The 25,655-nt window shown below is 41.2% G+C and overlaps 1 protein-coding gene across 1 annotated transcript in view; it reads left to right on the forward strand.

Annotated features, from left to right (window-relative positions):
• Window positions 1-25,655, forward strand: part of PRKAA1 (protein kinase AMP-activated catalytic subunit alpha 1) — a 112,805-nt gene that overhangs the window by 70,104 nt on the left and 17,046 nt on the right. The window contains exons 3-6 of the mRNA XM_029578165.1: window positions 14,455-14,548; window positions 16,687-16,831; window positions 21,894-21,981; window positions 22,120-22,344. Of these exons, the coding sequence (XP_029434025.1) occupies window positions 14,455-14,548; window positions 16,687-16,831; window positions 21,894-21,981; window positions 22,120-22,344 (552 nt within the window). The remainder of the gene's footprint in view (window positions 1-14,454; window positions 14,549-16,686; window positions 16,832-21,893; window positions 21,982-22,119; window positions 22,345-25,655) is intronic.

Here is a 25,655-nt window from a genome sequence, read left to right on the forward strand (position 1 = left end):
CTTAGCTCTTTTGGAAAATTTGTGCTGGAATATTTGTAGGGGTTGAAATTCAGTAGTTGTCTTGGATCTGTCAGCCTTTGACACTGCAGATTGTAATAATTTCCTACATTGTATAAAGAGGCTAGGAAATCAGGGACAGATTAATTTTTTTAAAAGAAGAAAAATCTAGGATAATGTTAGGGAGCAATTCTCATATTCTTGGGAATTGAAGCGGGAGTTCCCCAAGGCTCAATTTTTTTCCCTATCCTATTTAAGATATATATCCAACTATTATGTTCTGTTATTAAGAGAGCAGATTTCAGTTCTCATGTATGCGGATGATGTGTGTGCATTTATTCTGAAATTGATGAAGCTCACCAAGAATTCATGGCAAGAACATATGCCTGTCTGCTTTCTGTATCTTCTTGGCTGAATTCTAATCAATTAAAACTAAATGCAAATAAAACTGAGTTTCTTTATGTTAAGAAACCTTCAATACATTTTTTACTATCTGTACTAATTTATTTATTTATTTATTTTTGTTTTTTATATACCGGTCTTCTTGCATTATATGCAAATCAAATCGGTTTACATTGAACATTTAAACTTGCTTGAAAAAGCATTACATGTAACAAGAACATCAAAACATGAAAACCTGTTGGAACAAAAAATAAAAAACAGAGTATGAGTTGTTCATCTTTAACAGGAAAAGGCAAAAATTGATTAAAAAATTCAAAAGATTTATATAAATAACAAATGGAAGTAATGAGAGAAAATAGAGCATGGGAGCACTAAGTGAAATAAAGAAAGAGGAAGATGAGAGGGAGAACTGAGTGAAAAAAAAAATTATGAGAGAGGAGGAGGAGATGAGGGGGGGGGGGAAAGAGCAGAGTGAACAGATAGGTGGTTAAAAAGGAAGGAATTAGAGGAAGGAAAAAGAAAAAAACAAACAAATCGAATTTGCCATAGTAAATCTACAGTAAGAAGTCATGGAAATGCTAGATTAAATAGATACGTTTTCAGATTTTTCTTGAAGGATTGATGACAGGGATCCTGTCTAAGGTCTGAAGGAAGTGAATTCCAATGAGGAGGAGCTGCCGTGGAAAATGCTCTGTTACTTAGTGGAGTTTTGGCTTGAGGGACAAAAAGGGAGCCTTGATAAGCTTTTCTTATTGGTCTTTTTGATTTGTTGGTGCGAAACTGAAAAGTAAGATCAATTGGGGCTAAGTTGTTTAAGGATTTATGTATGATGGTCATGGCTTTGTAGAGAACTCTGTATTTAATTGGAAGCCAGTGAAGTTTGAAGAGAATGGGTGTAATGTGGTCTCTCTTATTTGCGTTGGTCAATATCCTGGCTGCTGAGTTCAATAGCAACTGTAGAGGCTTGATGGAGTTGGCTAGAAGACCAAGTAGCAAAGCGTTACCATAGTCCACTTTGGAGAGTATGATTGATTGAAGGACAAGGCGGAAATCGTGTGAATGCAAAAGGGGTTTTAGTCTTTTCAAAACTTGTAATTTGAAAAAGCATTCTTTAATTGTGTTATTTACAAAACTTTTGAGGTTCAGGTGAGTGTCCAAAAGTACGCCTAGATCTCTTAATGTGAAGTGTTTTTGATGTTGTCCAGGATTGTTGCATGAGGATTAGGATTAGAGGTCATATCTTTTTGTGTGTGATCAATTATAAAGTTAGATATCTCTCTAGGAATGAAGTTGTTATCTTGTGAGATGAGGAGGTATTCCGTTTTTTGCTTGTTGATAACTAGGTTAAGTTTGGTAAGGAGCGAGCTGATTTCCTGAAGGCAATATTCCCAGAAAATTAAAGTATTTTGAAGGGATTTCTTTAAAGGGATGAGAATTTGTATGTCGTCTGCATATAAAAAATGTTTGATTTTCAGTTTAGATAGCAGGAAGCAGAGGGGTAGCAGATAAATGTTGAAGAGGGTTGGGGATTTATTTTTTTTAAATAAATTTAAAATAATTTTTTTAATAAATTTAAAATAATTTTAGAGGGCATTTTACCTTTTTACAATAGCATCATTATATTGATTCTTTAAGGAGGGCGAACCCTACATTATTTGCCTTTTCCGTCAAGAAGCAGGCTGAATTAGCCATTACATGTGGGTGATGTCATCTGGCAGTACCAAATGTACTCGTCTCTCCTAACTTGTAGATTTTTGTGCCTTACTGAGCATGTGTGGGAGTTCCCATATGGGTGTTGCTTCAAGAGCCTTCTCAGTTATTTTTTGTCCAAGCACAGCAAGGACATGTACTCAGTCTCTAGATATTTTTTTCAAAATTCTTCTTTTATAGTCTGCAATTTCTGCGGAGTCCTGATCCACAGACAGCTCAACAGTGAGATTCTTTATAATCTAGAAGATACACCAGGCTTTCATCAAAGTTGAGGTAATGCCCCAAAACACATCTAGGATCTCTTTCTGTGGGGACAGGATCAGTTCAAGGTAGCATAGAGATACCACCACCATAGTGAGGAGTTCTTTGACACGGTGATTAGAGAACATTGCTGGGCAAGGGAACCTTGCTGGTAACAACATATTTGCCTCTAGAGCAGGGGTCAGGAACCTTTTTGGCTGAGAGAGCCATAAACGCCACATAATTTTAAAATGTAATTCCATGAGAGCCATACAATATGTTTAAAACTAAATACAAGTAAATGTGTGCATTTTATGTAAGATCACACTTTTAAAGTACAATAAGTCTCTGAAAATATTACACCAGGCCTTAAGACACCAATACATCTCCTATTAGGAAAACGGACCAAGTCAGGCTGCTATAGAGTCCTACACAGAAACTACACGCCAGCAGAAAACCTCACCTGAATCACGTGCTGTCCCTCACCTAACATAGAATAAAGAGACCAAAACGCATAACAAGAAGCATGCAGAAAAAAATGAATTGGAAACTGCAACAAGCCAGAGTCTCTGTATGCAGTGTAACAAAGGAAAAAAGAAACATCACCCATCCTTATAAAACAAATCAAGAAATATAAAATCATCAGCAGTAAAACTGTACTAACAAAAAGAACATATTTCGAAACAGCTGAGTGGAATATCCAATAATTAAAAACTCATATAAAACATTTCCAGATACCAACAAAATATTTCAAAATAGCAGACACAAAGACCCAGTAATGAAAAATAATAAGGATACAAAAATTTTTTTGCTCTGCATACCTGGGAACGTTTGATATCCAGGTGTCCTGAGATTGTTCTGAATTAGCAGGAGGTGGGGTGGTTTGCTTGGAACTTTCTCCTCTCTCAGTTACATACCAGCGCTCTCTCTCACACTGGCTCTCAATGACACACCTATACACACATGCTCTCAGTACTCACATATACACATGTTTTTTCTCTCTCACTTATATAGGCTCTTAATTACACATTTACACACATGCTGTCTATCTTTTCAGGCTTACACACAGGCTTTCAATCACACACATACATGCTGTCTTTTTCTCTCACACACAGACTCTCATTCACATGCTTACAAACATGTCCTCTCTTTCTCTCATTTACACACAGGCTCTCAATCACATACTCACATGCTCCCTCACCTAAATCAGCTCTCAATCACACACAGACACACATGGTCTCTCTCTCTCATTTAAACACAGGCTCTCAATCACATACTCACATGCTCCATCACCTAAACCAGCTCTCAATCACACACAGACACACATGCTCTCTCTCTTACTTATACACACAGGCTCTTAATCATACATACACATGATTTCTCTCACACACAAAGGATCTCAATCACACACATACTCTTTCACACAAACAGGTTTTCAATCACAAACTTACACATACAGGTTCCCAATGGTAAACTTACATTCATGCTCTCTCTCTCACAGGCAGGCTCTCAATCACAGACACACTCTTTCACATGTACAGGCTCTCAATCATTCACATACATGCAATCTCTCTCACACACACACACACACAGGTGCACCCCCCCCCCCCGCGGCCCGGAAGAGGAAGTGGAGAGTATCGGATGCCTGCGCAGCAAGAAGAGGCCACGCTAGTGCGCTCGGCATCGGCCGGAAGAAAAGAAGACTGCAGCGCGGCTCGGAGGAAAATGAAGAGCTTCAACCGCGGCCGATGGGACTCCGCCTCCGCGAGGGCTGAAAATGAAGAGGTTAGTGTTGGGAGGAGGCTGCTGCTGCCGCCGCGAGTTCCCGGGGTGGGGGAGAGAGAGTGAATGAATTTTCAGCCCTCGCGGAGGCGGAGTCCCATCGGCCGCGGTTGAACCTCTTCATTTTCCTCCGAGCCGCGCTGCAGTCTTCTTTTCTTCCGGCCGATGCCGAGCGCACTAGCGTGGCCTCTTCTTGCCGCGCAGGCATCCGATACTCTCCACTTCCGGGCCGCGCGGGGGGGGGGGGGGGGGGGGGGGGGAAGAAGAGAGCACACCGGTGCCGCTGACTCCAGCTGTCCTGCCGCGTTCCGCCCGGGCGGAGGAGGACCGGGGAGCAGCTGGGTCAGCGGGAAAGTGTGGCGATACTTGTCTGCGAGCCAGATGCAGCCCTCAAAAGAGCCATATCTGGCTCGTGAGCCATGGGTTCCCGACCCCTGCTCTAGAGTGTCTGCAGCGGGGATTAGTGCACGAAGATGGGCCTTGCTCAAATCCTCGCACTTAAGACCAGAAGTCCAAGATAGGTTGGTGGATCTACCCTGTGTGGACGATTATCTCTTCGGGGAAAAGATCCGAGAGACTGTGGCGCAGTGGAGGACCACCATGAAACGCTGCACCAGCTTTCTTCTGTGCTGTCTGAGTTCCCTTCCACCCCGAAGAGAACTTTCAGACTAGACTCTAAGCGGCCATCCTACAACCCAAGGAAATTTTATCCTCCGGCTTCTAGAGGACGCCCTTCCAGATCTTACCAAAAAGGTCAATCCAGGCAGACTCTGCCTCAAAAGTCTCAGCCAGCTTCTCAGCCTGGACCAGTGTCAGGGTTTTGACTCCTTTCCAGAGAGTGTTAGCCAACCTCCTCTTCCACCCATACCAGTCGGCGGTCGACTCTGCCACTTCAACAGCGCTTGGCACACAGTCACCACAGACCAGTGGGTACTTGCAGTAGTCACCCAAGGTTACCACCTAAATTTCCTGACTGTTCCAGCGGACTCTCCACCTCTGCTGATATGGGGGAAGTCCGATCACTCTCCCTTGCTCGAACAGGAGGTCTCATCCCTCCTCATCCCAAGCAATAGAACCAGTACCCCTCTCCCAGCAGGGGCAGGGATTTTATTTCCGGTATTTTCTAATACTAAAAAAGTCAGGTGGCATAGTGGTAGTAGTAGCAGCAGCCACTTTGTGCAAGGAAAGATTAAGGTACATCCATATCTGATGATTGATTAATAAGGGCAGATTTTGCATAGGAGGGGCACCAGAAAACAGCCAGAGTTTTATACAAACACTGGAAAACTAAGGCTGAAGTAGGGCTGTACTGAGATGGTTCAAGCACAAATCCCTGGCATACTTCACAATTTTAGTTTTCACCATTGGGAAAATTGACCATTTAGTCCTACTGTGTTGTCTTTTAACCAGAAATTGCCTTCTGTCCCATGACTTTCAGATTTTCTGAGGAATCTTTCATGAGGAATTTGTCAAATATTGTCTGAAAATCCAGGTACACTGTATTGACTGGCTCACCCTTATTCACATGTTTTAACCTTAAAAATCTAGTAGATTGGTAAGGTAGGCCTTCCCTTTACTAAATCCATGTTGGCTGTTCCCTGGTAGGCCATGTCTGTGTGTGTGCGTGAAATTATCTGGTATTTTTTTTATTAACGATGGCATTCTAGTATGGTGCTGTTTAACACATTCATAAATTATCTGGAAAAAGCAGCAGTGAGTGAGGTGCTCAAATCATTCAAAGTTGTTAAACATGAGCAGATTGTGGGGAGTTGCGGTAGACATTGTGAGAATGGGAAACTGGGCATCTAAATAGCAGATGAAATTTAATGTGGATAAGTGCAAAGTGATGTGCATAGGGGAAAAAAAATCTTAACTGTAGGTACACAATGATGGGTTCTGTATTAGGAGTCACCACCCAGGAAAAGTATCTTAGCGTCATTGTGGATGATACGATGAAATTCTTGGCTCAGTGGTGGTGATCAAAAACAATGTTAATTGAATAAATGAATAATTTGGAAAGGAATGGAAAATAGAGAATATCATAATACCTTTGTATCGAAAAATGGTTAATGGCGGGGAGGAGTAAGAGGGCTGCTATGCTCTATTCGTGTTCCTGTTTCTCCTTTAAATTGTGTATTGAGCTGCTTAATATGGTTAAGAGAGAGGGTAATGCACGCTGCTTTCCATCTGAATCATCCTGCTCCTTTCCTGTTGGAGCCATGGATCGTTTTGTGGTACAGGGAGAGAATACTTCTTTTTTCTCCATGGACATGCTGCTGTTGGGAGGCCATGACAGTGGGGTCGCTGGCCTCCCAGACAGGTGAGAGATCTTTCAGCCTTGAGGAAAGGAAGAAGCCAGATAACTCAGCAGCATGGCTGTGGGGCATCTCCTGTCACCTAGTGATGGCATCAGCACTGGAGTCGGTATGAGCAGAATTTCCAGTAAAACAACGTCTGATGGCCGCAGCGTTTTGGAGACTTCACTAGTTGGAGTACTGAGAAGTGGAGCTGCTACTGGTTTTTTTGCTCTATCCAGCAATCTAATGAAGGTGCTCCTTTGAGTTGAGAACAGTAGGTATTTTCTTTGCAGAAACCTGATTTTTTTTTTTTTTTTTTTCACATTGGAGGCTATCTGGCATGCGATTGAGTTTGGGTAAAATTATATAAGGACAGATTATGCAGTTTTCTTCTCAGTATGGCTTTATGGCAGATAAAGTTTCTGGCTTAGAGACTGTGATGCTTGATTTCACACAGACTAGCGGCTGCAGCGTTATCTTTCCTAATGGATTTTATTTACAATTTTCTTGAAGGACAGTGTGGTTCTACACAATACGCTAGAAAACTATGAGAACATTGAAACAGAAGACTCTTCGTTTGGTTAATTTCCCTAGGTCAGATATAAAATCTGCTGTTTAAGCGATATTTATTATAATTCCTCCAGACTCGATGCCATCTTTGACTAAGGTATTTTTATGTATCTCTGCCTGTGAGAGAAACTGAATGTGAAAATAACTGATTTATCTATTTCATCTGATAGCTTTGATCTCACTGCTTTTTTGGAGCGTTATGGAGGCATTTTTGTAACTCCTGCCACATTAGTGGTAAATTTTTTATGTTAAATTAATTGTGATCAGATACTAAAGCTTTTTTTCAAGTATAAGAATGAGTTACTTGAGAAGCTGAAAATGTAAGATTTTTCCTGATGTGGCAAAGGCCATACAGAAGAGAAGGCAGTTCTTATTACTACGTACTAGAGTGCTTTGTTACTTTTGTAATTTCCCTCCAAATGTTTGATTAGATATAAACGAGTGAAGTATCTTTTCCTTGAGCCTGCACAACTCTTTTTTTTTTGTTTTACCTTAAGTGTTAAGATTACCTGGTGCTGTATCCACTCCTGAAGATTGAAGTTTAATAGTGCTCTGCTTTCTTATATTAAGAAGTCTTTAGAGTTTTTTGATACTTTTTTTTTTTCCTACTACGAAGAAAGGTTAAACAGATTAGGGCTCTTTAGCTTGGTGAAGAGGCAACTGAGAAGGGATATGATGGACGTTTTATAAAATCATTAATGGGGTGGGACAGATAAATAAGGGTACTCCATGAAACCAGCAAGAGATTTAAAACAAATGGAGAGATTTTTTTTCACTTAATCCACAATCAAACTGTGTAATTTGTTGCTGGAGGACAGTCAAGGCATTTAGTTTTGCTTTGGTTTACAAAGGGTTTTTGCAAGTTTCTGGAGGAAAAGTACATAGACCATTATTAGCCAGGTAGCTTTGGGAAAGTTATTTATCCCTGGGAATGAGCAACAAGAAATTGATCTAATCTTTGGGATCTGCTGTGTTATGGCCTGGATTGGCCACGTCAGACAGGATGCTGGGCCCAATGGACCTTGGTCTCATTCAGCATGGTATATCTTATATTCTTGTTTCTACTTTGCAGTCAGGCCAATAGAATTATCAAAATTACTAACCTGTGGCGAAAAATGGTGGCCTGGAGACACTCAGGGCGATGCAATATCTGTGGGGGGGAAACAGGTGCTCAGGATTGAACTCCTGCTTTCCTAACGCGCCCCCAGCCACCTCTCCCAGGCACGCAATGTAGTAGGTGAATGAGCCGCTGCATTAAAAAGGAGGCACTATGGGAAATTGTGTATCCCTAGCGCTGTCTCTGCATCAGGTGCCCAGAAGAAGTGGCTGTGCGTGGGTTAGGAAAACTGACACACTGTTTCAGGATATGCCGGAGATTGATGGCATCCTGCCACAAGGAGAAGTTAGATTATTTCTATAGCAGAAGCCTAGAATCCCAGGCAGCTGGTAGATACCTTAATACTCTTCTATATGTTTAGGAATATTGCTCTAGGGAGCAAAGCTCTGGACAAGATATACACACATTCAGATCAGAAGTGATTACAGATGGCCTAGATGACGCTGGTTGCCAAGATTAAAGCTGGTGGCAGAGGAACATTACAATTTTCTCTCTTAGATCTACTGTAAGAACTGTGCCAGGATTTATTCTAAAAGTGAGTTTTTGGTTTCTTTTATAAATCGAGAGATTTACCTTATGCCCTTGGTGGAAAAATTTGAAGTGGTTGTACAAGCTTGATGTTAAGAGTTAAATATTTTACTTGGATAGAACTAAGGATTTTCACAATCTGGTTATTCGTACTAGATGCTGCTGGTAAGAAAAGAGCGCCAGTGTCAAAACGTGTTTCCAGATGACTCAGGTATTTTGTAATAGATGTTACAAAGCATTGTGTAAGGCACTTCCAGAATTGATTGCAGCATGCACTGTCAGAGCAGTCACTGTATTTGCTGAGAAGGCATAGGCCCCTGTGGATTGGATATAAGAACATAAGAAAATGCCATACTGGGTCAGACCAAGGGTCCATCAAGCCCAGCATCCTGTTTCCAACAGTGGCCAATCCAGGCCATAAGAACCTGGCAAGTACCCCAAAACTAAGTCTATTCCATGTTACCATTGCTAATGGCAGTAGCTATTATAGAAACATAGAAATGACGGCAGAAGAAGACCAAACGGTCCATCCAGTCTGCCCAGCAAGCTATGCACTTTTTTTAAATTTCTCTCATACTTCTGTTACTCTTGGCTCTTAGTAACCTTTTGGTTCTAGTTCCCTTCCACCCGTACCATTAATGTAGAGAGCAGTGTTGGAACTGCATCCAAGTGAATATCTACCATAGTTAGGGGTAGTAACTGCCGCAATAAGCAAGCTACACCAATGCCTTTGTTTACCCAGACTATGTAACTCAGTCTTTGTTGGTTATTGTCTGTATATAGATCCACCTTTCTACATTCCCCCTGCCGTAGAAGCAGAGAGCTATGCTGGATATGCATTGAAAGTAAAGTATCTGGCTTATTTAGTTTGGGGTAGTAACCGCCGTAACAAGCAAGTTACTCCCCGCTTTTTGTGAATGCAAATCCTTTTTTTCCACACTTCCTCTTGCCGTTGAAGCTTAGAGCAATGTTGGAGTCGCATTAACCGTGTGTATGTTTATTGAATAAGGGTATAATCTCCAGGCAGTAGCCGTCATTCCCGTGAGCCACCCACTCTTCATTCACATCCTCTAGACTTGATGGATCCACAGTGTTTATCCCACGCCCCTTTGAAGTCCTTCACAGTTCTGGTCTTCACCACTTCCTCCGGAAGGGCATTCCAGGCATCCACCACCCTCTTCATGAAGAAATACTTCCTGACATTGGTTCTGAGTCTTCCTCCTTGGAGCTTCAACTCGTGACCCCTGGTTCTGCTGATTTTTTTTTTCCGACTGAAAAGGTTTGTCGTTGTGTCTGGATCGTTAAAACCTTTCAAGTATCTGAAAGTTTGAATCATATCACCCCTGCTCCTCCTTTCTTCCAGGGTGTACATATTTAGATTCTTCCATCTCTCCTCATAAGTCATTCGATGAAGACCCTCCACCTTTCTGGTCGCCCTTCTCTGGACCGCTTCCATCTTGTCTCTGTCTCTTTGGAGATATGGTCTCCAGAACTGAACACAGTACTCCAGGTGAGGCCTCACCAAGGACCTGTACAAGGGGATAATCACTTCCCTTTTCTTACTCTATATTCCTCTCTCAATGCAGCCTAGCATTCTTCTGGCTTTTGCTATCGCCTTGTCACATTGTTTCGCTGACTAAGATCATTAGATGCCATCACCCCAAGGTCTCTCTCCTGCTCAGTGCACATCAGCCTCCTCCCCCCCCCCCCCCCCCCCCCCCAATCGAATACAGTTCATTCGGATTTCCTCTTCCCATATGCATGACTTTGCACTTCTTGGCATTGAATCTCAGCTGCCATATCTTCGACCACTCTTCCAGCTTTCTTAAATCTCGTCTCATTCTCTCCATTCCTTCCGGCGTGTCTGCTCTATTGCAGATCTTAGTGTCATCCGCAAAAAGACAAATTTTACCTTATATCCTATCCACAATGTCTCTAAGTGAACTTAATAGCAGGTAATGGACTTCTCCTCCAAGAACTTATCCAATCCTTTTTTAAACACAGCTATACTAACTGCACTAACCACATCCTCTGGCAACAAATTCCAGAGTTTAATTGTGCGTTGAGTAAAAAAAGAACTTTCTCAGATTAGTTTTAAATGTGCCCCATGCTAACTTCATGGAGTGCCCCCCTAGTTTTTCTACTATCCAAAAGAGTAAATAACTGATTCACATCTACCCGTTCTAGACCTCTCATAATTTTAAACATCTCTATCATATCCCCCCTCTCTATCATTTAAACATCTCTATCATTCTCTCTTCCAAGCTGAAAAGTCCTAACCTCTTTAGTCTTTCCTCATAGGGGAGCTGTTTCATTCCCTTTATCATTTTGGTAGCCCTTCTCTGTACCTTCTCCATCGCAATTATATCTTTTTTGAGATGCGGCGACCAGAATTGTACACAGTATTCAAGTATATATAAGGTAACATTCTTAGGATACTACAGAATAAACAAATGGACTTCCTCAGATGCCTTTGGGAGAAAAGTGATCAAATTTCATAGTTTCCAGATTTACCTGCCACATAAGTGCATTACATGACCTCGCATGGTATCAAACAACAAACTTTGTAGAGCTTTTGATAAAGTTTGTCTTTACATATTTGTGGGACTTACCATGTTGTGGTGTCCCCACGGTTTATTTGATTTATATTCTACTTTTCAGCGCTTCAAAGCAGATTTCATTCAGGTACTATAGATATTTCCCTATCCCCAGAGGGCTTGCTATCTAAAGGGTCGTTTATCAAAATGTAGTATGGCGTTATCACAGACATTAGGGCCCGCAATAACTCTGTAACGCATGAGATAAACACCACATTGCAAAATGCATATGCAAATTTGAAATTTATTCAAGTGGGATGAGTTTGGGAGGAGTAAATGGAAATGAAGGCTGGTTAACCTTGCGTGCGATAATGTAACGCTCACTATTCACAGGATTTAACACCGGAAATAACTACACCTTTTTTTCTGAGTATTATGCCTTCTATAACTGTGCGTTGCGGCCGAAATGGCACAAATCCCATTTTTTGACGGTGAGAGCCCCTGTGGAGGCCCACTAATTTTTTAACTTGTTATACCACTGTAAGAGAAGGCATTATGAACTCAGGGTGAGGTTTGTGGGGTAAGTTGGGTTTTAGGGGGCAGTTTAACATACACAGTCATATGTACGAACAGCATAGTTAACATCAGTGACGATTTAATATTCACACTACGAGTGCATCAAGCTAGGTAGAAAGAACATGGTACAAATCTACTCTCCTTTCATCCCTCCAAATCACACTTCTTGTACGCCAATGATGTGCAAATTCTCAACCCATTCAAAATACCCTCAAAGAATCCCTACAATTCTGGGAATCTTGCCTAGCCTCCATTAACTCACTATTATCCAACCTCCACCTAGTGCTTAATCCAGCAAAAACGGAAATCCTCATCATCACTAACCAACCAGAACCTACATCCCCTTCCACCTTAACCCACTCCACACCATCTTCTGTAAGAGACCTAGGAGTCACCATAGACCAATACCTTAACTTTAAACTGCATATTAAGTCTTTACTAAAGGGGGCTTTCTACAAACTCCACATCCTCCAAAAACTTAAGCCCCTTCTCCATGCCCAGGATTTCCGCCTAGTCTTGCAAACGACCATCCTCTCTAAATTAGACTATTGCAACTCCCTGCTCATAGGCCTCCCATATTCTACTATTAAACCCCTGCAAATCCTGCAGAATGCCATGGCAAGAATCATAACCAACACTCGTAAAAGAGAACACATCACACCTATACTAAAGGATCTGCACTGGCTACCCATCCCTTTCCGTATTCAATGTAAAACCCTCACCATCCTTCACAATGCACTCCACAAAAACAAGTCCGCTTGGCTCAAGATAATGCCCCACTTCCATGCATCTAAGCGCCCTGTGAGATCCGCCCTTGCTGGAACTCTTCACACCCCACCCCTCAAAATTGCACACCTTACCATGATCAGAGAAAGAGCCTTTACCATTGTGGGCCCAACTCTATGGAATTCACTCCCCACCCATCTACATCTTGAACCATCCTTGCACACTTTCAAAAAAGGCATCAGACATGGCTTTTCAGGCAGGCCTACCCTGATGCCAATCAAACCTAGACCTTTCTCCCCTTCCCCTCATAATTCTACTTCTCAGAATTTGTCCGCCCCCTTGTTCTTATGCTCTATGACTTTGATTTTTCCTTCAATTGCCTATGTTTTATATGTACTCCGCTACATTTGATGTAATTTAAAGATATTGTAAATCAGTTCCCTATGCTTTTATGGTTGTTCCTATCTCCTTCTACTTCTGCCCTTTACTTCTTCTCCTTCCCACTCCCTCTTCCCCCTTTCTCGCCTGCTCCCACTCCCTGCTCCTCGTTCATTGTAATTTCCTCCTTCCATGAGTTAATTGTAAACTGGTGTGATGTGTTTCACGAACATCGGTATATTAAAAGTTCTTAAATAAAATCTTCACTGATAGTAACTCTGTTGTTTGACTGTGCATGTAAGATTGACCCCACAACCCACCCTTTCCCACAAACCTCACCCCAAGTTACCAGTGCCCCCTTTTATAGTGGTATAAATAGTTAACGTTTGTGAGCCTCTACAGTTGCGTTCTCAGAAGCGTGCCCAAATGTGATAAGCCTGTACAGGGACTTCTCAGCTTGCAATGTGAAAATAACGCGGGTGTGAAAGTTTTCATGTGTTGCTGTTCCAGGACAATTACCCTGACCATGCCCCTTTTTTATTGCGGGTGCTGTTTTCTTATATTTATCACAAAATTTATGAATCTAGGCCTAAATTCATGCCAGAGGCAACAGAAAGTAAAGTGACTTGACTGGGCTGTCAGGAAAAAGTTAACGTTTTTCAATGGGCTCCGTGATTTCTTCAGTACATTAACTTTTTTTTTACATTTTTTTTTTTTTATATAAAGATTCTGCAGTTTCCTTCTGCTTCTTTTGGGTTTTGTAATCTGGTGCCAAATTGGTGCAAGAGACCTAGACAAAATGGGAATTCTGGCTTAGCCCTGACAAATCCGTTTATGTTCTTTGTCAGTCTGGAACAACCCTCCATGGGTGGTAATGGTTCATTTTTATTTTTCCATCAGTATTTTTTTATTTTTATTTTATTTTTTAATAGGATTGCACTTTTTTTTTTCATGACCTTTTTTTTTTTGTTTGAGATTGTGGAAGTTTTCGACTTGGGTTAAGTAGAAAAGCCACAGTTTGTACAGGGATGAGAACCGGGGTGGGGGGGTTATTCGTACGGCAAAAGGAAAATGCTGCTATCACGTCCAGACAGTTGTAGAGAAATAACTGTAATTATCGGTAAGCCACAAAATCCCATTGTGTGTAGCTAGGAATCGAGGGCTTTTAAAAATCTTGCTTGTTATATGTTGTAACTTTTTGTGTGGGATTTTTTTTTTTTTAATAGTAGGGGGGGGGGAAAAGTAGTTTGACCCAATTTTTCATTTCCATGCATTTCCTGTGGAACAAAACTATTTTTATGCTTTAGAAACAAGTACATTGACTAGACATTAGGAAAAAGGTTGACACTTTGTGTATATTTCATTTTAATGAAGTATGGATTTAACTTGGCAATTTCTTCTAGCATTTGCTGCTCCCTACTTTTAAATGTTTGTGGAAAGTTGATTTGTTTTCTTATATTAGACAGCTTGATACCAAACATAACATTGTGCCAAACTGACTGTGTAAACCTGTGACATGTGCATTCTGTCTGGTCATGGATGAATAGCTTATGCATCCACAGTGGAGTTACTGAATGTTTTTTCTCTTTATCAGATACCAAGTAATCAGCACACCAACTGACATCTTTATGGTGATGGAATATGTTTCTGGAGGAGAGTTGTTTGATTATATTTGTAAAAATGGAAGGGTAAGTGATAACCTGAGGTTTGTTTTTCAATGCCTAGCATTTTGTTATTTCAGAAACCTTTAAGCAGCAGTCAAAAATGAATTTATAAGTTGCAAGAAATATTTTTCTTATAGTAAATGGTTAAGTTTTTGAGCAGTAGAATTCCCCCTCCCCCTTTTCTTTTGCATGTCCCTTTTGGAATACCTTCCTTGCTATGTGTAGGGCTTCTAATTTTCCATGTAAATGGATTCAATGCAGGAGGCTAAAAGTTTAAGTTGTATTTATTGTAGCTGGAAGAGCAGAAAACAAGTGCTAGCTAAACAAAATAGAGATTTGAGAAGTCATTGACACTTGAGACCAAATTTTTCCCTTTTTCCAGCCCTGGTATCGTAGGTTCAGGTTAGAAGCATATCGTAGAGCAAGTGGTTTTATGAACTTTTATGGGCCTTTTAAACATCTATATAGTTCCATTGTAGATAAGATAATCAATAGACTCACTATAAATGTACTTAACATGTCTTCACTAGGATGGGAGATCAGTGTTAAGCAGTATGGGTGACTTCCTTTTCAATACTAATCTTTTTCATTCTCAAACTGTTGTCTCCATAAGAACATAAAATTTGCTATCGGGCCGATACAGAAAAACCCGCGGGAGAGCGAGAGAGCGCCCACTCTCCTGGGCACGTGATTTCAGAAAAACAAAAAATGCAAATGGCCCGCGGTAAAAGGAGGCGCTAGGGACACTAGTGCGTCCCTAGCGCCTTCTTTTTGACAGAAGCGGAGGCTGTCAGCAGGTTTGACAGCAGACTCTCAATTTTACCGGCATCTGTTCTCGAACCCACTGACAGCCACGGGTTCGGAAAACAGACACCGATAAAATTGAGCGTCAGTCTTCCAACCTGGAGGCCGCGGGCTGATTTTTAAATTTTTTTTTTTTTTTTTTTTTAATTTTTGGAGCCTCTGTCTTAATATCGCTATATTAAATCAGAGGATGTACAGAAAAGAAGTTTTTTCTTCTTTTCTGTACACTTCCCTGGTGCCGGCCGAAATTAACGCCAGCCTTTCGCAGGCGTTAATTTCTGAAAGTAAAATATGTGGCTTGGCTGCACATTTTACTTTCTGAATCGCACAGGAATAACTAATAGGCCCATCAATATGTATTTGCATGTTGCGGGCACTATTAGTTTCGGGGGGGGGTGGCCACGCGTTTTCACCCCACTATTACCCCATACTGTATAAGGGGTAAAAATAGCGTGTCAAAAATGCGTGGCCAAACGGGGGCTAACAGTGCGCTCAGCCTGAGCGCACTTTACTGCATCGGCCTATGTTGGTTCAGACCATAGGTCCATCAAGCCCAGTATTCTGTTTCCAACAGTGGCCAATCCCAGCCAAAAGTACCTGGTAGGATTCCAAAAGATCCATAGATTCCATGCTGTGATCCCAGGGAGACAAAAGTTGCCAATGTTTTTATGCTGGGCTTTCTTCATTTTGCTCATGTTTTCAGATCTTAATCCCAGGCCACTCTGTCTTTCTTCTTTTTCTTATCCATCTTTAATGCTCTTCAGTATAAAATTAGCTCATTTGCCACTTCAACCTCTGAGTACATTACCAGCAAATCTCATTTTCCTTTTGACTAAATTTTCTATTAAAGTTCTTCCATCTCTCTTATGCCTTTTAATTTGAAATCAGGTCCTTCCAGCTATTCAGGATTCTTCTTCCATACCACCATATTTCAAATACATGTATATTCAACTTAATTTCCTAGAAATGCTAGATCTTCCTTCTGTGCTTAATTATATTAAATATCATTGAACACTTCTTTAGCTGCATATATTATTAGACTATTAGAATGCATAATGGTTATAGTCCATGACTGAACCTTACAGCAGCAATATTTTATTCAGCTGTTCTGAAGAATATTCTAGCACATTTTCTTCTTCCTTATTCTAGTATTATATAATTTGTGCTGGAAAATAAGGCCTTAGTAGTTGTCCAGAAACTTCAGAGCAAATCTGGCTCAAGAGTCTAGGTGTGGTACAATTTTTATTTCCATTTCAAATGAATGCCATCCTGGGTACTGAGTCCAAAGATTATATTTTCGTATTGTGAATTGAAGGCTACCATTTTAAAAGGTAAATTATTTTTCTTGTATTTCTCAGCTGGATGAAAAGGAGAGTCGACGTCTGTTCCAGCAAATTCTTTCTGGTGTGGATTACTGCCACAGACATATGGTTGTCCATAGAGACTTGAAGCCTGAAAATGTGCTGCTTGATGCACACATGAATGCCAAGATTGCTGATTTTGGTAAGCGCACGCTATAGACTTGGAGGGTTTTAAACCATGCATATTAATTTTACATGGTATTCATCTGATTTCAATCTATTAAGGTGAATAATTTGGGGACCTTCTAGTCACTAGCTTTGTTTCAAGATACCTGCCTATGAATGGATTGTGTTAAAGAAAAGATCTGTCCCTTACTTTTGACAAATGTTCAAACATTTATAACCCTTAATGTTGATTTTATTCCCAGAAACCTTCATTTTCTGCTGTATAAGAAGCAACGACTTGCTAGTGAGACACCAAAATGTTTGAGGCTTAGCATATCCTGGGGAGGTAGAGAGTATTTTTGTTTGTTTTTTTGATTTTTAAATTTTTTTTTAATGTTTTTTTTTTTTTTTTTTTCCATGAACAACCAGGCCCAAATACTTTTCCATACTTTTTCTTATTTTGGATGTGAAGCCTCTCTTCACAAGCAGGGTTGCTATTCAATTCCTATTGCTACGCTGAAGCTTGAGGATGTGAATACATTTTAAAACTTTTTGGAATGTATTGCCCATTTCTGGTGGTAAGCTCATGAAAGGTCGCTTTTTAGTGTATTATTTTTGGTTTGTACTAGTGCAGCCATACACACACTTTCACAGGGCAAAGCCTGTGGGATTTTCAGGATATCCATAGTCAATGTGCAAGAGATAAATTTGCATATACTGAGCCTCTAGTGTATGCAGATCTATTTTGTGTGTATTCATTGTCAATATTCCAAAAACCTGACTGGCTGACAGGTTTAGGATGCCTCGTGCTTAGCTGCCTTTATTTATAAGGTCTGTATGATAAGATGAATATATAAGGGTTGAAAGGGTTAAATGGTCAGGGTTTAATGCATTAATCCTGTCATGCATGAGAGTGAAGAGGCTAACTTTAGAGGTGCATCAATACTATAAACGTGAAAACCTTAGGAGCAGAAAAATATCAATAGTCACAAAAACAAAAATTCCACTCAAAAACTTTTGCTGATAGAAAAGAGTTGAACTAAATCATATGATGGCTTTCATAACATTGAGCCCTGACTGCACATAATTAAAATGCGACTATTGTCTTGTCAAATGCATCAACAGGTCCTAGGTCATTTTTATGTGTTTTTTAGTTGCTAATAAGATGTTTAACTTTTAGTGAGCTTTTTTTTTTTTTTTCCCATTCTTGGGCATTATCTATTTTCTTAGGACAAGGATATGCTTATGCATTATCCTATTTTCTTCTGTTGGATCCTTCTTTCAATTTTTGAATGAAGATCTTTTGGCTAAAATAGCTTCTTTCACCTCCCCTTTTAACCATGCTGGAAATCGTGTTTTGCCTTTTTTCCACCTTTTTTAATGTGTGGAATACATCTGGACTGTGCTTCTAGAATGGTATTTAAGTGACCACGCCTCTTGCACACTTTTTACCTTAGTAGCTGCTCCTTTCAGTTTTCTTCTAACAATTTTTCTATTTTATTAAAGTTTCCCTTTTGAAAGTTTAGCACGAGAGCCGTGGATTTGCTTACTGTCCCCCTTCCAGTCATTAATTCAAATTTGATGATGATATGGTCACTATTGCCAAGCGGCCCCACCACAGTTACCTCTCACCAAATCCTGTGCTCCACTGAGAATTAGATCTAAAATTGCTCCCTCTTGTCTGTTCCTGAACCAATTGCTCCATAAAAATGTCATTTATTCCATCCAGGAACTTTATATCTCTAGCATGTACCGATGATACATTTACCCAGTCAATATTGGGGTAATTGAAGTCTCCCATTATTACCGCACTACCAATTTGGTTAGCTTCCCTAATTTCTCTTAGGATTTCACTCTCCGTCTCACCATCTTGGCCAGGTGGACGGTAGTAAGCTTTTATCACTATAGTCTTCCCCGACATACAAGGGATTTCTACCCATAAAGATTCAGTTGTGCATTTAGTCTCATGCAGGATGTTTATCCTGTTGGACTCTATGCCATCCCGGACATAAAGCGCCACTCTGTGACTATTGGTCCCTCTCGGAGTCTGTGCTACAGACCACCTGGATTAGAGGTGCTTATCACCAGGGGATAAATGGTACACCTATTTCTGTGCAGCCTTTGGTGGGCCACTTCATGAGGGGCCTGTTGCAACTAAAGGTCCCCTCTGTGTTCTTCTGTTGTGTCCTGGGACCTCAATGTGGTACTAGCATTGCTCATGCAGCCTTCTTTCAAGCCTATGGCTCCTGCACGTTTAAACATCTCACCTGGAAAGTCTTTTTCCTGGTTGCAGTCACTTCCACTCGCAGAGTCAGTGAGCTTTAGGCGTTGGTGATGTATTCGCCCTATATGAAATTCTTTCATTACAGGGTAGTTCCATGCACTCACCCTAGTTCCTGCCTGAGGTGGTGACTGATTTCCATCTCAATCAGTCCATCATTTTGCCCATCTTTTTTCCAAGGCCCTATTCCCATCAGGATGAATGGGCTCTGCATATATATCGGACTGTATATGCTTCTGCTACGAGCAGGCAGGCCTTCCCCTTGGAGGCTGTGTCCAAGCACACTCAGAGCCATGGCATCATCTGTGGCGCACTTTCGAGCAGTTCCCGTTGCTGAGATCTGCAAGGCCGTGACATGGAGCTCTCTACACACGGCGCTCAGTACTATTTAGACAAGGATGGTAGATATGACAATACCTTTGGCCAGTCTGACCTCCGTAATCTGTTCCAAGCTTAAGAACCCAACTTTCCCTACCTAGGGCTCAGTATCTGGTTCGTGCTGCCTCCCGTTCTCACCCGCAGCACTTCTGTTATGCCCGTTGGCACGTAGTTAAGTGCTATTGGTCCTGTTATAGCCGGGAGCAGCTTGTAGCTTGGTATTCACCCATCTGTGAGGACTATCATCCTGCTTGTCCTAGGAGAAAGCAGAGTTGCTTATCTAGGGCAGCAGGATGTTAGTCCTTGCAGAGTTGGGTTCTCCATTGATTTGTTATTTTTTTGCTAGTCTTTTTTTTGCTAAGATACAAGACTGAAGAGGGACCCCCCCCCCCCCCCCTGTGGCCACGCGGATAGTGGCATGCTGGGCATGCTCAGTGTGCGCAAATAAAAGTTTCTAGAAACTTTGACAAAGGTTTTCCATGCCGAGCTCCATCTGATGATACCCATCTGTGAGGACTAACATCCTGCTGTCCTAGAACACCTGTTACATGGTAAGCAACTCCTGCTTTTACTATTTGGGATCCTGCCAGGCACTTGTGACCTGGATTGGTCACTGTTGGAAACAGGATACTGGGCTTGATGGACTTTGTCTGACCCAGTATGGCAAATCTTATGTTCAATAGATAAAAATGTCATTTCTATGCAATAAAATGACCTATGATTGTATTTGATGCATTTGACAAGACGGTCATATTTTATTTTTGTGCAGTCAGCATCTCAATGTTATGAAGGCCATCATATGATTTAGTTCATCTCTTTTGTATCGGCAAAAGCTTTTGAATGGAATTGGCTTTGTAACTTTAGAAGTTCACACTCATGCTGTTCTACTCCCACCACTGAAAATCCAATTGGCATAGTGGCTACCAAATTACTTTTCTGTTGGGCTGCATACTGAAAAATGTATTCTGTTACAGCTGCTTTGGAGTTATAATTAGAGGTTCAAGTTAATCCACCAGAAGTAGTTAGGTGAATTGCTGATTTTCCAAGAAATTAGCTTATCACACATTTGAGTCACATGATTGTGTGGTGCTGAGCAGAACACATTTCCAGAGCTTTCTAGTAAAGACCGACATTTTACTGAGCATTTTCAGGACGTACTTACTGCTGTGGCCCTACAAATGCGTTGTTTTGCTTGTTATTACCAGCAAAATTGGATAGGTTTCTAGCAATCTCTGTGGCTGCCTCAGGATTTTTGTCATTTGGCTAAACCTTTTTTTTTTTTCTTGTGTTCCTCACTCAATTCCATAGTCAGATTTTATTGCCATTTTCTAAATTTTTTTGCTTCTTTTTTTGATGGTGTAACTTCTCCTTCCCAACCTTTTTTTTAGCAACTTTGTGGCACAGAGCAGGCCTACCAGCTATTTTTGTCTCTAAGATGTATTTCTCGGAAGAAAACAATTTCTTTCACTTTTGATTTTGCAGCATATTTTTTTTCTTCTCATAACAGAAGTAGCTTCAAATTTTGTCCCAAATGTACGTGATATACATTACTAGTTATTACAAATGCACTGTCTTCCTTGGAAAGAACTCCATGCTGATAGCTGTGAGATCTGCTGTATGTTACCCTGAGCAAGTTGGTTTTGGAAGATCAGCTCCAAAAAGCTGGCCTTAAAGACTTGAAAGACAGTCAGGAGAGCCAAGTCTGGTTGGTCAAGCATTTGTTGAAGAGCTTCTCCACCTCTTTGGCACCTCGCATCAATGATATGCCCAAGAGTTCAACCAAGTCTATATCACTGCAAATGCATGTTGATGGCCCGATTAGGTATTCCCGCGCGATTCAGAAAGCAAAATGTGCAGCCAAGCTGCACATTTTACTTTCAGAAATTAGCGCCTACCCAAAAGGTAGGCTTTAATTTCTCCGGGCACCGGGAAAGTGCACTGCATTTGAATCTGAATAAGGGCTTCAAAGACTCACATCAGGAGTCGAAGGCAGCATGCATTGAGTGCATTCCGCACTTCATATAGCTAATTAACGTGTGATTCTGAGCCTAAACGTAATGGAAATTTCTCACACTTGAAAGTGGGCACATTTGCATGTTGCGGGCGCTATTAGGTTCGGGGGGGGGGGGGGGGGGTTGGACGCGCGTTTTCGACGAGCTATTACCCCTTAAGGGGTAAAGCTAGCGCATCAAACGCGTGTCCAATCGCGGGTTAACTGTGCGCTCCACCAGAGCGCACTTTACTGTATCGGCCTGTATGTTTGTATAAATTGTATTATTTGTTATGATGGGTTGAGCATTTCTCCAACATTGCTACTTTATCAAGTGTTAATTTTGGTCTGTTTTGCATTTTGTAACCTCCTGTGCTTAGAATGGCTTTTCTGTTTTTAGTTTTATATCTGCTTGGAAACACCCTTGCTTTGTTTTGAACATTACTTCAGGTCTTTCAAATATGATGTCGGATGGAGAATTTTTAAGAACGAGCTGTGGGTCCCCTAACTATGCGGCACCAGAAGTCATTTCAGGAAGGTAGTGTTTTGCAAGCAGTATTCCGAGCAAGGTATCTTCAACAGAGAGCCTTGTTTAGCTTTTAAAAGTTAAATTTCCATTGTTTGGTTTCTGGGCTGTTAACAAGCAACACTGTTTCTTTTCATCCTTCTTTTCCAGGCTGTATGCAGGTCCAGAAGTGGATATCTGGAGTAGTGGTGTGATACTTTATGCTTTACTGTGTGGCACTCTTCCATTTGATGACGATCATGTGCCAACTCTTTTTAAGAAGATATGTGATGGTATCTTTTATACACCTCAGTACCTGAATCCTTCTGTAATTAGCCTACTAAAACACATGCTGCTGGTGGATCCTATGAAGAGAGCTACCATTAAAGACATTAGGTAAAAAAGCACAAGAATTTGGGAATTAAAATACTGAGAGAACATTTCTGAAAGTGTGGCCACAGTCTGATTTGAAATGTGATTCCTGAAGTTCATTTCAAACCTTTTATTCCTTTCTTCAGTAACCCTTCCAAACAGTCAATATTTTATCCCCACAAGGGTGGCTGAGGGAATGTGTTCACGGACAGGGACATCTATGCCTCAACCATATGAAGTAGGAAGGGGAGAGACTGTGTGAACTGCAACTCTGCTTATCCAGTTAAAATTTAGGATTGAATCCAAAGTATGGGTTCAGATGAGACATCAGACTTCTTAATTTCCTATTACAAATTGAACTGGAACCATTATCAGATTTTCCCTGCCACTAAGCTTACATATAATCTGATGATTTTGTGATTATATTTAATGTATATTTGCAACTGTGATTTCAAAATGTTATTTTAATAATTTGAATTTGATTATTTCATTCTTCTCTCCTAGAATGTAGAGAATTGGCTGTGTTGCAAAAGCCCAGGGTATTGATAACTTTGAGCTTTAATTAGTTGTGTTCTTATAGAGCCATTGTTTGTTGGAACCCCTAGGTTCATCCTCACTTTATTTTCTAAATATTAAGGTACATTTTTTAATTGTTTTTTTTTAATTTGTTTTTTTTTGTAATTTGCTTAGCCAAGAGTAGGTTGAAGGATTTATACTGTCCTTTTCTGAAAATTAGTTCTAGATAAGAACTGTTCCAATTTTCATTCCTAAAGTTTTGCAGTAACCAGGAAATTTCTCAGCTACTTTCTGCTGGCCATAAAGAATCCCAAAGAAATGAAGTGGGACTATCTGGATTTTATGAGGACATTGGCTAACATCCAAGTATTTCAGAAAAATGGAACAGGTTTTTCATTTTTGGGGCCGTTAATAAAGAAAGAAATACAAGAATGAATGTCTGAAAATGAGATTGGAGAAACTGGTAATTGAGTCTTACAAGATGTATTCCACTTTAGTTTCTAACTCTTGAGCAGCAAAAGGAGAAATTACTACTTACCTGATAATTTCCTTTCTTCTAAGGCAGACAGGCTAATTCCTACAAGTGGGTTATGGAGACGGAGTAAAAACTGATGTCACGGATATATAGCTCTGCCCCATCAGCCCGCCAGTATTCTCTAGAAAAGGCAAATGTTAAACAAACTGATAATACTTGACATGATTATTAACAATCACTCATGCTTCCAATTCAGAGAAAACTGAGTATAGATCAAAGAATGAACATTCACTAAACTGAGGTACCAGGTAAAACACTTGCCAGTCCTTCAACGAGTAGCAAGATCACTCTCCAATGTCTGCATCTAAAGTGCAAACCAAGGCAAAACAACTGGCAGCTGAGGGCAAGTCTGAGATTGGCCTGCCTTACTTAGAGGAAAGGAAATTATCAGGTAAGTAGTAATTTCTCCTTCCTCTGCGTTCAAGCAAGCCAATCCTCCACAAGCGGGATGTACCAAAGTTACTCCCGAACAGGGCAGAAGACTGCCGTGGTCCGTTTAAGATTGCACGCTCGAAAGCTTCACCCTGCAGAGCCCAAACAGTCAAGCAGAAGGCTTGGGAAGGTATGCTGCCTTGGAAAACTCGGCCAGAACCCTAGTGGAATGCACTGTAAGTCATTTAGAGAAAAGAATCTCAGCAACTACACAGGTGGCTATGATGGCATCCTTTTTCCAATGGCTAAAGATGTCCACCATGGAGCAGAAACAATTTATCAGACTTCCTGACAAGTTTATTAGTCTCTAATCATCATCTCAGATGCTGCTCGACATCCAAGGTACGCAAGAAACAAGCAATCACTCATTTCTATACCTGCCAAGCATGGGCAGGAGAAATAGACCGATTCAAATGAAACTTTGAAACTCTTTTCGGCAACAGAATGTACAGTTTGGAATTGCATCCTCCTGGAGTCTCACGTAGGAAAAAAACTGTCCTTAAGGAAAATAGCTTCAAGGAAAGGCTTTGCAGTAGTCAAAAGGCAGGAGCTGCCAAGGATCCAGAATCAGATTAAGGTTCAATAAGGCCACAGTAGCCACCAGGGAGGACAAAAATTCCTAACTTTCTTCAAGAACGAGACACATTCAGGAGGGAAGACCAAGGCCCTCCCTAGATGAGGCTAAAGCTGCCAAGTGAAACTTCCAGAAACTAATGGAATTTCCACTTTGAGAGGCTGAGAACCTCACACCAGGCCTCAAATACTCCAAACTCCTAGTATAAGCCAGAGACATAGAAAAAAGTCCAAGCCCAGTGAAAGGTGGAATCACTGCAGCAGAATAACCATGCTTCAATAACTGAAGGACAAAAAGTTACCCGGATGGATCGTCATACAGAATGGGTCCTTGGCAATAGATCTGGCCAGGGTGGGCACTTGAGGACTTCGACCAGTAGCTGTTGTAGATCAGCCTATCACGTCCTCTAGGCCAAGCCAGAGCCATCAGAAACATGAGTTTAGATCTGTCTTGAGATCTTTCGCATGACCCTGCCTAATAGTTGCCATGGTGGGAAGGGTTATAGCTCCATGCCATGCGGACCTTCTGGAACGAGAGCATCAGTATATAGAGCTTCGGAACTCACCTGCGACAGAAGGACCTTGGACCCTCGCGTTGGCCAAAATAGCTAGCAAAGCCAGAAGGGTGACCCCCAGTGTGCCAAGAGTGGAAAGGCCTCTGCCAGCATTGCCCATATTATGAACACATCTATTTGCTGTGACACCTGAGGGCTCTCTGTCCCGACCATCCAAGCCTCTAGAAGCTCGATGAATCTGAAGCTGAACTGCGCCTGTTTCCAATCAATTGAAGCTCCTCAGTGCCTCAGCAATCCATACTACCATTCCAGTGTCTCCAAGGAAACACCTTTCCTGAGAAGATCTGCTGGCAACCCCCACTGCAAGTGGACACTTACTTCCAAAAGAAGCCTGAGACCGCAAACCCCACCGGGAAGTTGCGCTGAAGAGACCACGTGTGCCCTTCACCCAGGGGAAACCTCTTATGGCTGCTGTAGAATCCAGGACCTGTAGATAAAGTCACATTGGCGGTCAAATAGACCTTCCCAGGGTCTGAACTGGAGCAATCAACTTTTGAAAGTTACTACCTAGCCCTGCTAGGAAACAAGTTGGATGCCAAGATACTACAGTGTCTGAGGCACCTATAAGGAGCTCCTGGCCAAGTTCACCACTCAGCCTAGCTCTTGCCATGTGAGAAGCTGGGTGACACTCTTCCAATGCAGATACAGGGAACCAAGACTGTGCCCCTACAGAAGGAAGCCACTGTCATCACTATGACCTTAAG

Source organism: Rhinatrema bivittatum, chromosome 1, assembly GCF_901001135.1.
Source record: "Rhinatrema bivittatum chromosome 1, aRhiBiv1.1, whole genome shotgun sequence".
NCBI classification, from domain to species: Eukaryota; Metazoa; Chordata; class Amphibia; order Gymnophiona; family Rhinatrematidae; genus Rhinatrema; species Rhinatrema bivittatum.